Consider the following 17,255-nt stretch of genomic DNA (forward strand, 5'->3'; position numbering starts at 1 on the left):
CCGTGTCGCGGGGGGGACGGGAGGGGCGGCGGAAGGAAGGGGCCGGGAGCCCTGGAGGTGAAAAACGGACCGCACGGGTGACTTTATCCAATACAATTCCAAGGTAGAAAAACGGCCCGGGAGGAGCCCGCCCCGTCCACCCAACCCCCCGCATTCGGCGGCGGGGAGGGGGGCCGCCCCTTGGTCGTGGGACGCAGATAAGGCAACGTGCAGGGAGGCGGCCCCTCGCCCCCGATTTGGCCGCGGACACGCACGGGCGGGCACGGGCGCCCCGACCTTCCGCCTCTCCTCCCCGCGGCCCCGGGGTCCGCGCCGTCCCCCTCTCCGGGGCGGGGTGGCTCACTCCGCCTTTTTCAACTTCTCTTTCCTCGGCACCATCACCTTGTGCAGTTGCGGAAGCAGGAAGAGCAGGCCGAAGAACAGCACGTGGCCCATGAAGTACACGGCTTTGTAGACCTTGGGTGGGGGGGGAGACCAGAGTCAGGACCCAGGCCGGGGGGGTGAGGGGCTCTCCCCCCGACCCGTTCCTCTGTCCCCCTCACCCGGAACCACTTGTCCCACGTGAAGAGGCAGAAGGCCGTCATGGAGTAGCCCATGAAGATCCAGTGCACGGTTTGCTGGGCAACGTAGAAGAAGGGCTTCAGGATGGCGACGTCGGCCAAGGCGCTGAGGAAGGGGCTCTCCCGGATCAGCCTGGCGGCCTGGTGGAGAGGGGAGAGGCTGTGGGTGGGGCCCCGGGGCCCCGGCCCCCGGCCCGCCCCGGCTTACCCGTCGCTCCACGATGACTATGAGAAACTCCAGCTGAAAGCACACCAGGTAGCCCGAGTGCAGGCCGTGCCACAGGGCTAGGAAAAGCAGTGCCAACCCCTGGGACAGGGTCTTGTTGCCCAGGAACTTGAGCCTCTTGAAGATGTACCTGGGGGCGAGGGAGAGGGCCAGGGTCGCCCGCCGCTTCTTCCCCCAAGGCGCCCGAAACGGCTCGGGACCCTTCCTCAGGGGCCCGGGGGGGAGACGCGCCCGCCGCCAGCCCTCCCTCGCCTCACCGTGCCACCCAGCTGTTGGTGTTGGTGTTGAAGGAGGCGATGGTGCCCGTGAAGCGGGGCGTCGTCTCGAACAGCCAGACCTTCATGTTGGCGCAGGCGTCCCACTGGGGCCGGCCCCGGGCGTCGCGCCCGTTGTAGCCCAGCCCGCTCAGGATGCACACTCCTTCCTGGTGGGAGGGCAGGGGCTCGCTGGGCACGTCCGGCCGGGCCCGCCCCCGCCCCCCACCCTGCCGCCACTCACCGAGACCAGCCAGCAGGTGACATATTTGTAGAGGACGAACTTGCCCCAGACCATCATGTACGCGCAGCGGAACCAGAAGGGACGGCTCTGGCCGGGAAGGAGGAGACCCCCGCCCAGAACCCAGTCAGGTAGCCCGTCCCCCCCGCAACCGGGCTCTCCGCTCGGCTCCGGCCTCCACCCCTCCGCCCCGGTGACGCGTGCGCCCACCCGCCGGGGCACTCACAGCGTAGTCGTCGGTCAGCAGGTAGTCGTCGGTGAGGTAGGGGCCGAAAAGCGTGTAGCCAACCAGGTAGAGGAGGCCCAGGCCCAGGCGCCGCAGTGCCGGCCCCACGCTGCGGGGAGCCCGGGCGGGGGGTCAGAGGGGGCGGCCGCCCCGTGGGGCCCGCCCGCGTCCGGCTACCGGGGGCGGGGGGTACCTGTTGGGCTTCTTGCCGGGCTCGTCGGTCATCTCGCCGCGCGCCAGCTTCATGTAGTTGTTCATGGAGAACTGGGGCCCCACCAGGAAGGCCCCGTAGAAGTAGGAGAAGCCGGCCACCTCCAGGAGGCTGGGCACTCCGCGGAGGGCTTGTTCCCGCTGCTCCGCCGACAGGGTTTGCTGCGCCGGGGGGGACGGGGCGGGGGGCTCGGGCACGGTCCGCCAACCCGGGCCTCGCCTCCTCCCCCACCGCCCGGCCTCAGCCGGCCCCCTCCCCGCAGGCGGCGTACCTGATCCTTCCCTCCGTCGTAGTAGTCGATGGCCAGACCTGGTGGGAGGACGGGGGCGGGGGGGGGGAGAACAAGCTCGGTCACCCGCCCGGGGCGGGGAGGGACCGGACGGGCAGAGGGACGGGCGGACCCCCGCACTCACCGATCAGCTTGAGCGTCAGGACGCAGTGAGGCATCGTCCACTTGATGTCGTACTGGTCGGTGGCTGTGTAGTAGTAGCCGGCCAGCAGGTAGGCCTGGGGACCGAAGAGGGAGCGGGTTGACGGCTTCCCGTCTCCACCTCGGCCCTGGGTCGGGGATGCGGGGAGACCGAGGCCCACTCACCATCTGGAAACAGAAGGTGGTGAGGACGGCGGTGACGGTCCGGCCCATGAGGCGCAGGATGAGGAACTGCAGCCCGATGCAGAACAGCGAGTGATAGAGCTGAGTCCCTGCGGCGGGCGGAAAGAGGGAGCGCCCGTCACGGCCGCCCCGGCCCCCTCGGGTCCGGGGGGGCCGTGCCCCCCGCGCCTCCCCGCCCACCCGCTCACCGAAGTTGAAGTAGGCGATGGAGATGCCCGAGACGACGTGGAAGAGGTGGGTGAGGTAGCAATCCTTGTAGAAGAGGAAGTGGCGATGAAACAAGGCCAAGGGATAGCCTGGGAGGGAGGGGAGAAACCGGGAGGAGAGTGAAGCCCCGGGGCAAAGGCCGGCCTGGGGCACAGAGGGGGTGGGCTCCCTCGGGGGACACCTCACTCACGCGGGGTCCGGGGTGCCCGGACCGCAGGGCACTGACCTGGCCAGCCCGTCAGCCGGAGGACCGCTCCGGCCGGCCGGTGACCGCCAGGGACTCCGCGGGGCACCCGGAGCCCCCAGGAGTGGGTGGCAGGAGGGGCTCTGTCCTAGCAGAGTGGGCACCCGGTGAGAGGGGTACCCAGCTCCCCCTCGACTCCCTCTTCCTTGCCAGGCGCGGCGGGGAAGACGCCGGTCCCTCCTCTCCCCCTCTGGACTGCCAGCTTGTTGTGGGCGGGGAATGTGTCTGTTATGGGGTTGTAGTGGACTCTCCCAAGCGCTCAGTCCAGCACTCGATGAATACAATCGGGTGACTGGTTCCAAGATCCCGCCACGCCCGGGCATCTGTCTCCTGCCCGCCTCAAAGGCGTACACGCCTCCGCCACGCTAATCCTTCCTCTTCCTCAGCTGGGTCCCGCGCGTGCCTTACCTTGTGAGGCTCTGATTACCTTGACAGCAGAGAACGATTACCCCCAGGCCAAGGCCTCCACCCCCCAGCCCCCTAGACTGGCCAACTCTTGATTTAATAATAATAATAATGATGGCATTTGTTAAGCGCTTACTATGTGCAAAGCACTGTTTTAAGCGCTGGGGGGGGCTACAAGGTGATCAGGTTGTCCCACGTGGGGCTTACAGTTATCACCCCCATTTTACAGATGAGGTAACTGAGGCTCCGAGAAGTTAAGTGACTTGCCCAAGGTCACACAGCAGACATGTGGCGGAGCTGGGACTCGAACCCATGACCCCTGAGTCCAAAGCCCGGGCTCCTTCCACTGAGCCCCGCTGCTTCTCTGACCACCACTGGTGGATTTTATTATTAAAATAAAATAATAGTGGTGGATTTCTGACCACCACTGGCCTCCTGGAGAGCGGGAGGGTGGAAGCCTCGGGCGGACCCAACCCAGGCTCCCGCAGGCCCGAGGCCGTGTCTTCCCCACCCTGGGGTCCCGACCTGCGGTGCGGCCTCGGCTTCCCCCTCTGGGAAATGGGGGGGAAGATGGGGAGGCCTGCCTCGCCCTTCCTCACGGGGAAATGGTGGGAACAGGATGAGGTGATGATTGTGCCAGCGCTTAAGAAAAACAAAAGCCGGCTCCAAACCCGTGCTGCCTGTCATGACGGCGACAAGAGGGTACAGCTGGTAGGGGATTTTGGCGGTTGCGTTTGTGCCAGAGAGCAGGGCCGCGGGCGCGGAGCGCCCGCTGGACCCCTTCTAGACTGGGAGCCCACCGTCGGGTAGGGACCGTCTCTATATGTTGCCAACTTGGACTTCCCAAGCGCTTAGTCCAGTGCTCTGCACACGGTAAGTGCTCAATAAATACGGTTGAATGAATGAATGAACGGACTAGAGGGCTCCCAGGCCCCCCAAATCCCCATCCTATTTATTTATTTTGTTTTGTTAGTATGTTTGGTTTTGTTCTCTGTCTCCCCCTTTTAGACTGTGAGCCCACTGTTGGGTAGGGACTGTCTCTAGATGTTGCCAATTTGTACTTCCCAAGCGCTTAGTACAGTGCTCTGCACATAGTAAGCGCTCAATAAATACGATCGATTGATTGATCTACTGCGTGGCATAGCGGATAGAGCCCGGGCTTGGGAATCAGAAGGTCCTGGGTTTTAATCCTCTGTCTTTTGTTTTGTCCTCTGGGTTTTGTTCCCTGTCTCCCCCTTTTAGACCGTGAGCCCGCTGTTGGGTAGGGACCGTCTCTAGATGTTGCCAACTTGGACTTCCCAAGCGCTTAGTCCAGTGCTCTGCACACGGTAAGCGCTCAATAAATACGGTTGAATGAATGAATGAACGGACTAGAGGGCTCCCAGGCCCCCCAAATCCCCATCCTATTTATTTTATTTTGTTAGTGTGTTTGGTTTTGTTCTCTGTCTCCCCCTTTTAGACTGTGAGCCCACTGTTGGGTAGGGACTATATGTCTCTAGATGTTGCCAATTTGTTCTTCCCAAGCGCTTAGTACAGTGCTCAGCACATAGTAAGCGCTCAATAAATACGATTGATTGATTGATTGATTGATCTACTGCATGGCATAGCGGATAGAGCCCGGGCTTGGGAATCAGAAGGTCCTGGGTTTTAATCCTCTGTCTTTTGTTTTGTCCTCTGGGTTTTGTTCCCTGTCTCCCCCTTTTAGACCGTGAGCCCGCTGTTGGGTAGGGACCGTCTCTAGATGTTGCCAACTTGGACTTCCCAAGCGCTTAGTCCAGTGCTCTGCACACGGTAAGCGCTCAATAAATACGGTTGAATGAATGAATGAATGAACGGACTAGAGGGATCCCAGGCCCCCCAAATCCCCATCCTATTTATTTATTTTATTTTGTTAGTACGTTTGGTTTTGTTCTCTGTCTCCCCCTTTTAGACTGTGAGCCCGCTGTTGGGTAGGGACTGTCTCTAGATGTTGCCAATTTGTACTTCCCAAGCGCTTAGTACAGTGCTCTGCACATAGTAAGCGCTCAATAAATACGATCGATTGATCTACTGCATGGCATAGCGGATAGAGCCCGGGCTTGGGAATCAGAAGGTCCTGGGTTTTAATCCTCTGTCTTTTGTTTTGTTCTCTGGGTTTTGTTCTCTGTCTCCCCCTTTTAGACTGTGAGCCCACTGTTGGGTAGGGACCGTCTCTACATGTTGCCAACTTGTACTTCCCAAGCGCTTAGGACAGTGCTCTGCACACAGCAAGCGCTCAATAAATACGGTTGAATGAATGAATGAACGGACTAGAGGGATCCCAGGCCCCCCAAATCCCCATCCTATTTATTTATTTTATTTTGTTAGTATGGTTTTGTTCTCTGTCTCCCCCTTTTAGACTGTGAGCCCACTGTTGGGTAGGGACTGTCTCTAGATGTTGCCAATTTGTACTTCCCAAGCGCTTAGTACAGTGCTCTGCACATAGTAAGCGCTCAATAAATACGATTGATTGATTGATCTACTGCATGGCATAGCGGATAGAGCCCGGGCTTGGGAATCAGAAGGTCCTGGGTTTTAATCCTCTGTCTTTTGTTTTGTTCTCTGGGTTTTGTTCTCTGTCTCCCCCTTTTAGACTGTGAGCCCACTGTTGGGTAGGGACCGTCTCTAGATGTTGCCAACTTGGACTTCCCAAGCGCTTAGTCCAGTGCTCTGCACACGGTAAGCGCTCAATAAATACGACTGATGATGATGATGATGAGTCCTCGCTCTGCCACACGTCTGCTGTGTGACCTTAGGTAAGTCACTTCACTTCTTCGGGCTTCAGTAAAACGAGGATTAAGACTGTGAGCTCCTTGTGGGACAGGGACTGTGTCCAACCTGATTAACTTGTGTAATAATAATAATGGTATTTGTTAAGCGCGCCGAGCACCGTCCTAAGCGCTGGGGTAGATACAAGGTCATCAGGTTGTCCCACATGGGGCTCACAGTCTTAATCCCCATTTTACAGATTGGGTAACAGAGGCTCAGAGAGTAATAATAATAATAATAATAATGATGATGGTATTAAGTGCTTACTATGTGCAGAGCACTGTTCACAAGGTTGTCCCACGTGGGGCTCCCAGTCTTAATCCCCATTTTACAGATTGGGTAACAGAGGCTCGGAGAGTAATAATAATAATAATAATGATGGTATTAAGTGCTTACTATGTGCACAGCACTGTTCACAAGGTTGTCCCACGTGGGGCTCCCCGTCTTAATCCCCATTTTACGGATTGGGTAACAGAAGCTTGGAGAATAATAATAATAATAATAATAATAATGGTATTAAGTGCTTACTATGTGCAGAGCACTGTTCACAAGGTTGTCCCACGTGGGGCTCCCAGTCTTAATCCCCATTTTACAGATTGGGTAACAGAGGCTCGGAGAATAATAATAATAATAATAATAATGATGGTATTAAGTGCTTACTATGTGCACAGCACTGTTCACAAGGTAGTCCCACGTGGGGCTCCCAGTCTTAATCCCCATTTTACAGATTGGGTAACAGAGGCTCGGAGAGTAATAATAATAATAATAATAATGATGATGGTATTAAGTGCTTACTATGTGCAGAGCACTGTTCACAAGGTTGTCCCACGTGGGGCTCCCAGTCTTAATCCCCATTTTACAGATTGGGTAACAGAGGCTTGGAGAATAATAATAATAATAATAATGATGATGGTATTAAGTGCTTACTATGTGCAGAGCACTGTTCACAAGGTTGTCCCACGTGGGGCTCCCCGTCTTAATCCCCATTTTACAGATTGGGTAACAGAGTCTCGGAGAGTAATAATAATAATAATAATGATGATGGTATTAAGTGCTTACTATGTGCACAGCACTGTTCACAAGGTTGTCCCACGTGGGGCTCCCAGTCTTAATCCCCATTTTACAGATTGGGTAACAGAGGCTCAGAGAGTAATAATAATAATGATGATGGTATTAAGTGCTTACTATGTGCACAGCACTGTTCACAAGGTTGTCCCACGTGGGGCTCCCCGTCTTAATCCCCATTTTACAGATTGGGTAACAGAGGCTCGGAGAGTAGTAATAATAATAATGATGATGGTATTAAGTGCTTACTATGTGCACAGCACTGTTCACAAGGTTGTCCCACGTGGGGCTCCCCGTCTTAATCCCCATTTTACAGATTGAGTAACAGAGGCTCAGAGAATAATAATAATAATAATAATGATGATGGTATTAAGTGCTTACTATGTGCAGAGCACTGTTCACAAGGTTGTCCCACGTGGGGCTCCCAGTCTTAATCCCCATTTTACAGATTGAGTAACAGAGGCTCGGAGAGTAATAATAATAATAATAATGATGATGGTATTAAGTGCTTACCATGTGCAGAGCACTGTTCACAAGGTTGTCCCATGTGGGGCTCCCAGTCTTAATCCCCATTTTACAGATTGGGTAACAGAGGCTCGGAGAGTAATAATAATAATAATAATGATGATGGTATTAAGTGCTTACCATGTGCAGAGCACTGTTCACAAGGTTGTCCCACGTGGGGCTCCCAGTCTTAATCCCCATTTTACAGATTGGGTAACAGAGGCTCGGAGAATAATAATAATAATAATAATAATAATAATAATGATGATGGTATTAAGTGCTTACTATGTGCACAGCACTGTTCACAAGGTTGTCCCACGTGGGGCTCCCAGTCTTAATCCCCATTTTACAGATTGGGTAACAGAGGCTCGGAGAATAATAATAATAATAATGATGGTATTAAGTGCTTACTATGTGCACAGCACTGTTCACAAGGTTGTCCCACGTGGGGCTCCCAGTCTTAATCCCCATTTTCCAGATGAGGGAACTGAGGCCCAGAGAAGTGAAGTGACTTGCCCGGAGTCACACAGCCGACAGTTGGAGGAGCCGGGATCAGAACCCACGCCCTCCGACCCCCCAAGCCCGGGCGCTTTCCGCCGAGCCACGCCGCTTCTCTACCCAGTGCCTAGCGAACAGCGCTTGGCACATAGTAAGCACTCAACAAGTACAATAATAATAACGGTTAATTAGTAGTATTGAGGCCTAGAGAGAAGAGGCGGCCCAAGGTGGCACTAAGCTACGGGGAGGCCCGGCTGGGCACGGCGGCCGGTGCCATCCGAGTCCCGGCAAGTCCCCGCCTGCCCCTGACTCCCGGTCCTGGGGCGTCCAGCAAGTCACCGCGCTTCCCTGTCCCTGTCCCCGGCCTCCGGACCGGGAGACCGACGCTCGTGATCCAATTGGGAACCAAAAACAGATGCCCGCCACGGGAGCGAAAGGGCTAATCCGGGCACCGGCCCAACCTGAAAGGAGAGCTCCGATACCCAGGGGGTGGCGGGTGGGGGCTGGGAGCGCTGCCCGTCGAGCGCTCACTATGTGCCCACTAATAATAATAACGATGGCATTTGTTAAGCGCTTACTACGTGCACAGCACTGTTCTAATTATTATTATTATTATGGTGGTATTTATTAAGCGCTTACTACGTGCACAGCACTGTTCTAATTATTATTATTATTATGGTGGTATTTATTAAGCACTTACTACGTGCACAGCACTGTTCTAATTATTATTATTATGGTGGTATTAAGCGCTTACTACGTGCACAGCACTGTTCTAATTATTATTATGGTGGTATTAAGCGCTTACTACGTGCACAGCACTGTTCTAATTATTATTATTATGGTGGTATTAAGCGCTTACTACGTGCACAGCACTGTTCTAATTATTATTATTGTTATGGTGGTATTTATTAAGCGCTTACTACGTGCACAGCACTGTTCTAATTATTATTATTATTATGGTGGTATTAAGCGCTTACTACGTGCACAGCACTGTTCTAATTATCATTATTATTATGGTGGTATTTATTAAGCGCTTACTACGTGCACAGCACTGTTCTAATTATCATTATTATTATGGTGGTGTTTATTAAGCGCTTACTACGTGCACAGCACTGTTCTAATTATTATTATTATTATGGTGGTATTTATTAAGCGCTTACTACGTGCACAGCACTGTTCTAATTATTATTATTATTATGGTGGTATTTATTAAGCGCTTACTACATGCACAGCACTGTTCTAATTATTATTATTTTTATGGTGGTATTTATTAAGCGCTTACTACGTGCACAGCACTGTTCTAATTATCATTATTATTACGGTGGTATTTATTAAGCGCTTACTGCGTGCACAGCACTGTTCTAATTATTATTATTATTATGGTGGTATTTATTAAGCGCTTACTATGTGCACAGCACTGTTATAATTATTATTATTATTATGGTGGTATTTATTAAGCGCTTACTACGTGCACAGCACTGTTCTAATTATTATTATTATTATGGTGGTATTTATTAAGCGCTTACTACGTGCACAGCACTGTTCTAATTATTATTATTATTATGGTGGTGTTTATTAAGCGCTTACTACGTGCACAGCACTGTTCTAATTATTATTATTATTATGGTGGTGTTTATTAAGCGCTTACTACGTGCACAGCACTGTTCTAATTATTATTATGATTATGGTGGTATTTATTAAGCACTTACTACGTGCACAGCACTGTTCTAATTATTATTATGATTATGGTGGTATTTATTAAGCGCTTACTACGTGCACAGCACTGTTCTAATTATTATTATTATTATTATGGTGGTATTTATTAAGCGCTTACTACGTGCACAGCACTGTTCTAATTATTATTATTATTATTATGGTGGTATTTATTAAGCGCTTACTACGTGCACAGCACTGTTCTAATTATTATTATTATTATGGTGGTATTTATTAAGCGCTTACTACATGCACAGCACTGTTCTAATTATCATTATTATTATGGTGGTGTTTATTAAGCGCTTACTACGTGCACAGCACTGTTCTAATTATTATTATTATTATGGTGGTATTTATTAAGCGCTTACTACGTGCACAGCACTGTTCTAATTATTATTATTATTATGGTGGTATTTATTAAGCGCTTACTACATGCACAGCACTGTTCTAATTATTATTATTTTTATGGTGGTATTTATTAAGCGCTTACTACGTGCACAGCACTGTTCTAATTATCATTATTATTACGGTGGTATTTATTAAGCGCTTACTGCGTGCACAGCACTGTTCTAATTATTATTATTATTATGGTGGTATTTATTAAGCACTTACTACGTGCACAGCACTGTTATAATTATTATTATTATTATGGTGGTATTTATTAAGCGCTTACTACGTGCACAGCACTGTTCTAATTATTATTATTATTATGGTGGTATTTATTAAGCGCTTACTACGTGCACAGCACTGTTCTAATTATTATTATTATTATGGTGGTGTTTATTAAGCGCTTACTACGTGCACAGCACTGTTCTAATTATTATTATGGTGGTCTTTATTAAGCGCTTACTATGTGCGAAGCCCTGTTCTAAGCGCTGGGGAGGTTCCAGGGTGATCAGGTTGTCCCACCGGGGGCTCCCGGTCTTCATCCCCATTTTCCAGATGAGGGAACTGAGGCCCAGAGAAGTGAAGTGACTTGGCCAAAGTCACACAGCTGACAAGCGGCGGAGCCGGGATTCGAACCCATGACCTCTGGCTCCAAAGCCCGGGCTCTTTCCACTGAGCCGCGCTGCTTCTCTAAGCGCTGGGGAGGATACGAGGTGATCAGGTTGTCCCGCGTGGGCCTTACAGTCACCATCCCCATTTTACAGATGAGGTAACTGAGGCCCAGAGAAGTTAATAATAATAATAATAATGGCATTTGTTAAGCGCTAAAGCACTGTTCTAAGCGCTGGGGGGATACAAGGTGATCAGGCTGTCCCGCATGGGGCTCACAGTCATCACCCCCATTTTACAGATGAGGTAACTGAGGCCCCGAGAAGTCAAGTGACTTGCCCAAGGTCACAGCAGACATGTGACAGAGCAGGGATTCGAACCCGTGACCTCTGACTCCAAAGCCCAGGCTCTTTCCACTGAGCCACGCTGCTCAGAGCAAGTTAAGTGACTTGCCCAAGGTCACACAGCAGACATATGGGGACGGTACTGTATTAAGAACTGGGGCAGACACCAGATAATACGTAGAAGCAGCGTGACCCAGGGGAAAGAGCCCGGGCCAGGGGGTCGGAGGTCGTGGGTTCTAATCCCGGCCCTGCCGTGTGCCCGCCGGGTAAACCGCTTCACCCCTCTGGGCCTCAGTTACCTCATCTATAAAATGGGGGTTAAGACTGCGGGTCGGGGACTGGGCCCAACCTGATCACCTTGGGTCTTCCCCAGTGCTCGGGACATAGTAAGCGCCCAACAAATACCACCACTGCGACTGTTGGGTAGGGACCGTCTCTATACGTTGCCAATTCGTACTTCCCAAGCGCTCAGTACAGTGCTCTGCACACAGTAAGCGCTTAATAAATACGACTGATTGATTGATTCTCATAATCGGGATGGGGACCGTGTCTGATCCGATTACCCGGCATCTACCCTAGCGTTTGGCACGCGGTAAGCGCTTAACGAATATCCCAATTATTAGTCTCTTAGGTCGGGCACGGTCCCCGTATCACACAGGGCCCATGCCCAACAAATACCACGACTACGATTCTCATAATTGAGACGGGGACCGTGCCCGACCCGATTACCCGGTATCTACCCTAGCGTTTGGCACGCGGTAAGCGCTTAACGAATATCCCAATTATTATTCTCTTAATCAGGTCGGGCACGGTCCCTGTATCACACAGGGCCCGCGCCCAACAAATACCACGACTACGATTCTCATAATTGAGACGGGGACCATGCCCGACCCGCTTACCCGGTATCTACCCGACTGTTCGGCACGCGTTAAGGGCTTAACGAATATCCCAATTATTAGTCTCTTAATCAGGTCGGGCACGGTCCCCGTATCACACAGGGCCCGCGCCCAGCAAATACCACGACGACGATTCTCGTAATCGGGACGGGGACCGTGCCCGACCCGCTTACCCGGTATCTACCCGACTGTTCGGCACGCGTTAAGGGCTTAACGAATATCCCAATTATTAGTCTCTTAATCAGGTCGGGCACGGTCCCCGTATCACACAGGGCCCGCGCCCAACAAATACCACGACTACGATTCTCATAATTGAGACGGGGACCGTGCCCGACCCGCTTACCCGGTATCTACCCGAGTGTTCGGCACGCGTTAAGCGCTTAACGAATATCCCAATTATTAGTCTCTTAATCAGGTCAGGCACGGTCCCCGTATCACACAGGGCCCGCGCCCAACAAATACCACGACTACGATTCTCATAATTGAGACGGGGACCGTGCCCGACCCGCTTACCCGGTATCTACCCGAGCATTGGGCACGCGGTAAGCGCTTAACGAATATCCCAATTATTATTCTCTTAATCAGGTCGGGCACGGTCCCCGTATCACACGGGGCCTGTCGAAGCGGATTGGATCCCCTCGGGCAGATCCGGCCGACCCTGACCCCTGGCATGGGCGAGGCGGAGGTATTTCGAGATAACCGCCCGGCGGGGCAGGGCCGAACCGGTGCCCCCAAGAAAGTCCTTGGAGAAAACCGATCCTTTCGCCCACCGGGGCGGAGGGTAAGAGGTACGGTGACGTGGAGATAGGCCCGGGGGTGGGAGTGACACGTATGGAGATGACAGATTGTCAGGCCCAGATAAAAGTGACATGTCGGGAGGGCCGGAACCGGAGGAGAGGCCGATAAACCCAGCCCGGCTCGCTGTGCCCACCGCCGGATTGGCACAGGAAGGGCGGAGAGAGGGCGTGGGCTTCTACAGAGAAGCCACCAAACCTGGCCTGGTGCCCTGCGAGTTGGGAGACCCGAGTTCTAATCCCCCACCCCACCACCTGCCTGCCGCGTGACCTTGGCCGAGCCACTGAACTTCTCCTCCTGTCACGCCGTCGTATTTATTGAGCGCTTACTGTGCGCGGTGCACCGTGCTAAGCTCCTTCAAACGTCATCCCTCCCCCTTAGAAAGCAGACCGCCGGGCGGCCCGGAGGGAGGCTGTGATCCTCTCCAATCACCCGCCCCCCTCCCCGACCCAGCCGGGGCGCTTAGTACAGTCCTTGACACGTAATAAGGGCTCCGCCAGTGTTTTAGACTGTGAGCCCACTGTTGGGTAGGGACTGTCTCTATAAGTTGCCAACTTGTACTTCCCAAGCGCTTAGTACAGTGCTCTGCACACAGTAAGCGCTCAATAAATACGATTGATTGATTTGAAGCTGGAGAGGATGTGGGGCCGGGTTCGTACCCGGCTGGAGTGGGTAATAATAACAATAATAACGGTATTTGTTAAGCGCTTACTATGTGCCAAGCACTGTTCTAAGCGCTGGGGTAGATACAAGGTGATCGGGTTGTCCCACGTGGGGCTCTCGGTCTCAATCCCCAATTTCCAGATGAGGGAACTGAGGCCCAGAGAAGTGAAGTGACTTGCCCAAAGTCACACAGCAGACAAGCGGCAGAGTCGGGATTATAATAATAGTAATAATGTTGGTATTTGTTAAGCGCTTACTATGTGCCAAGCGCTGATTATGAGCGGGAGGGTTAAATTCAGGGGTAAAGGTGGCTAACCAGGAGGTTAAGCGCTTAGTACAGTGCTCCGCACACAGTAAGCACTCAGTAAATTCAATCGTCTTTTATTGAGAGGTCATGGGTTCCAATCCCCGCTCTGCCAATTGTCAGCTGTGTGACTTTAGGCCAGCCGCTTCCCTTCTCTGGGCCGCAGTTATTTCATCTGTCAAATGGGGATGAAGACTGCGAGCCCCACAAGGGATCACCTCATCACCTTGTAACCTCCCTAGCGCTTAGAACGGCGCTTGGCACATAGTGGACGCTTGACAAATGCCATCATTGTTATTGAGCGCTTACTGTGTGCAGGGCACTGGACTAAGCGCTGGGGAGAGGACAAACGGGCAACAGAGAGAGACGGTCCCTACGAGTGAAGGAATTAATGGAGGGGGGGAAGAGGGGAGGGGGTGCCAGGGTGCCCCCCGTGTGGAGGGGGACAGGGTGGGCAGGGGGTGCCAAGGTGCCCCTGCGCGGAGGGGATGGGCAGGGGGTGCCAGGGCGCCCCCCTGTGGAGGGGGCCGGGACAGGCAGGGGGTGCCAAGGTGCCCCTGTGCAGAGGGGACAGATGGGGGTGCCAGGGTGCCCCCGTGTGGAGGGGGACAGGATGGGCAGGGGGGGGCCAGGGTGCCCCTGTGTGGAGGGGGACGGGATGGGGGTGCCAGGGCGCCCCCTTGGGGAGGGGGAGGGGATGGGCAGGGGGTGCCAGGGTGGCCCTGTGTGGAGGGGGATGGGATGGGCAGGAGGTGCCAGGGTGCCCCTGTGTGGAGGGGGACGGGATGGGCAGGAGGTGCCAGGGCGCCCCTGTGTGGAGGGGGACGGGATGGGCAGGGGGTGCCAGGGTGCCCCCATGTGGTGGGGGACGGGATGGGCAGGGGGTGCCAAGGTGCCCCCGTGCAGAGGGGACAGATGGGGGTGCCACGGCGCCCCCGTGTGGAGGGGAACAGGATGGGCGGGGGGGCCAGGGCGCCCCCGTGTGGAGGGGGACGGGACGGGCAGGAGGTGCCAGGGGGCCCCTGTGTTGGGCAGGAGGTGCCAAGGTGCCCCTGTGCAGAGGGAGACGGGATGGGCAGGGGGTGCCAGGGTGCCCCCCTGTGGTGCGGGCCGGGCCGGGCAGGGGGTGCCAGGGCGCCCCCGTGCGGAGGGGGACGGATAGGGGGTGCTCAAGGCGCCCCCGTGCGGAGGGGACGGGCAGGGAGAAGGGTGCCTGGGCGCCCCCGTGCGGAGGGGGACGGCATGGGCAGGGGGAAAGGGGTGCCAGGGCGCCCCCGTGCGGAGGGGACGGATGGGACGGGCAGGGGCTGCTCAAGGCGCCCCCGTGCGGAGGGGGAGGGAGGGGGGGAAGGGGTGCCCGTGCGCCCCCGTGCGGAGGGGACGGCCGGGGGGGAGGTCACGGCGGGCCGGGGCGGGCCGGGGCGGGCCGGGGGTCCTCACCCAGGAAGATGGAGATGATGAGCCGCAGCGCCTGCTCGGACGCCCCCAGGGCCTCGGCCAGCGCCCCCAGGCGGGCCCCTCCGGCCCCGCCGGCCCCCCAGTCCGCCGCAGCCATGGCGACCCGCTCCCCCTACCCCCCCCGGCCCGGCGGAGGGACACCCCGACTGCGGCCGGGACCGCCCGGCGGCACCCCATGGGCGGGGCCCCGCCCCGGCCGAGCGCCCATTGGCGGGGCCCCGCCTCGGCCGCCTTCTGATTGGCCGGCGCGCCCGGGGGGCGGGGCCGGGAGGGCCGGGGCCCGCCATTGGCTGGAAGCGGAGCAGGCGAGCGGCGGGGGGCGGGCGGGCGAGCGGGCGAGCGGGAGGGGGCGCCCTCGGCGGGGTTACTGGCGGTCGGACGCGCGCGCTCGGGTGACGGGGCCGACCCCGCCCAGGGCGGGAAAGCCCCGCGGGGGGGGCGCGCGCTCCGCCGGCGCCGCCTAGCGGGGACTCGCGGAACGGCCCTGAAGCGCGAAGCCGTCACGTGGGTGTGTGTGTGGGGGGGGTGCGCTCCCCCGGCGCCGCCTAGCGGGGAGTCGCGGAACGACCCTGAAGCGCGAAGCCGTCACGTGGGGGGGGGGGAGAGCGCTCCGCCGGCGCCGCCTAACGGGGAGTCGCGGAACGACCCTGAAGCGCGAAGCCGTCACACGTGTGTGTGGGGGGGGCGCGTTCCGCCGGCGCCGCCTAGCGGGGAGTCGCGGAACGACCCTGAAGCGCGAAGCCGTCACGTGTGTGTGTGGGGGGGGCGCGTTCCGCCGGCGCCGCCTAGCGGGGAGTCGCGGAACGGCCCTGAAGCGCGAAGCCGTCACGTGGGTGTGTGTGTGGGGGGGGCGCGCTCCCCCGGCGCCGCCTAGCGGGGAGTCGCGGAACGACCCTGAAGCGCGAAGCCGTCACGTGGGTGGGGGGGCGCGCTCCGCCGGCGCCGCCTAGCGGGGAGTCGCGGAACGACCCTGAAGCGCGAAGCCGTCACGTGTGTGGGGGGGGGCGCGTTCCGCCGGCGCCGCCTAGCGGGGAGTCGCGGAACGACCCTGAAGCGCGAAGCCGTCACGTGGGTGTGGGGGGGCGCGCTCCGCCGGCGCCGCCTAGCAGAGAGTCGCGGAACGACCCTGAAGCGCGAAGCCGTCACGTGTTTGGGGGGGCGCGCTCCGCCGGCGCCGCCTAGCGGGGAGTCGCGGAACGACCCTGAAGCGCGAAGCCGTCACGTGTGTGCGTGTGGGGGGGGCGCGCTCCGCCGGCGCCGCCTAGCGGGGAGTCGCGGAACGACCCTGAAGCGCGAAGCCGTCACGTGCGGGCGGGGGGGGGGGCCGCTCCCCCTCATTCATTCATTCATTCACTCACTCACTCATTCATTCACTCATTCATTCATTCGCATTTATAATAATAATAATAATGGTGGCAGTTATTAAGCGCTTACTATGTGCAAAGCACTGTTCTAAGCGCTGGGGAGGTTACATCATCATCATCATCATCAATCGTATTTATTGAGCGCTTACTATGTGCAGAGCACTGTACTAAGCGCTTGGGAAGTACAAATTGGCAACATCTAGAGACAGTCCCTACCCAACAGTGGGCTCACAGTCTAAAAGGCGATGAAGTTGTCCCACAGGGGACTCACCGTCTTAATCCCCATTTTATTCATTTTTCCTTCATTCAGTCGTATTTATTGAGCGCTCACTGTGTGCACAGCACTGTACTAAGCGCTTGGGAAGTATAAGTTGGGAACATAGACGGTCCCTACCCAACAGTGAGCCCACAGTGTAGAAGTGGGCTCACAGTCTGAGGAAACTGAGGCGCAGAGAAGTGAAGTGACTTGCCCAGAGTCACCCAGCTGACTGTTGGCGGGGCTGGGATTCGAACCCACGACCTCTGACTCCAAAGCTCGGGCTCTTTCCGCTGAGCCACGCTGCTTCTCTAATTGAGCGCTTACTGTGTGCAGGGCACTGTACTAAGTGCTTGGGAAGTACAAGTCGGCAACATATAGAGATGGTCCCTACCCAACAACGGGCTCACAGTCTAGAAGGTGAG

General features: G+C 55.8%; 1 protein-coding gene across 1 annotated transcript; it reads right to left on the reverse strand.

Annotated features, from left to right (window-relative positions):
• Positions 1–56: 56 nt before the first annotated feature.
• Positions 57–15,307, reverse strand: LPCAT3 (lysophosphatidylcholine acyltransferase 3). Its single transcript, XM_038767747.1, has 12 exons — positions 15,193–15,307; positions 2,520–2,627; positions 2,314–2,420; positions 2,132–2,225; positions 1,990–2,027; positions 1,701–1,879; positions 1,508–1,616; positions 1,285–1,371; positions 1,044–1,210; positions 769–916; positions 543–701; positions 57–456 (listed from the first exon to the last, which is right to left on the reverse strand). The coding sequence occupies exons 1-12, from the start codon at positions 15,305–15,307 to the stop codon at positions 340–342; spliced, it is 1,428 nt and encodes a 475-aa protein (XP_038623675.1). The 3' UTR covers positions 57–339.
• Between the last annotated feature and the right edge of the window lie 1,948 nt (positions 15,308–17,255).

Source organism: Tachyglossus aculeatus, chromosome 27 (assembly GCF_015852505.1).
Source record: "Tachyglossus aculeatus isolate mTacAcu1 chromosome 27, mTacAcu1.pri, whole genome shotgun sequence".
Classification (NCBI taxonomy): domain Eukaryota; kingdom Metazoa; phylum Chordata; class Mammalia; order Monotremata; family Tachyglossidae; genus Tachyglossus; species Tachyglossus aculeatus.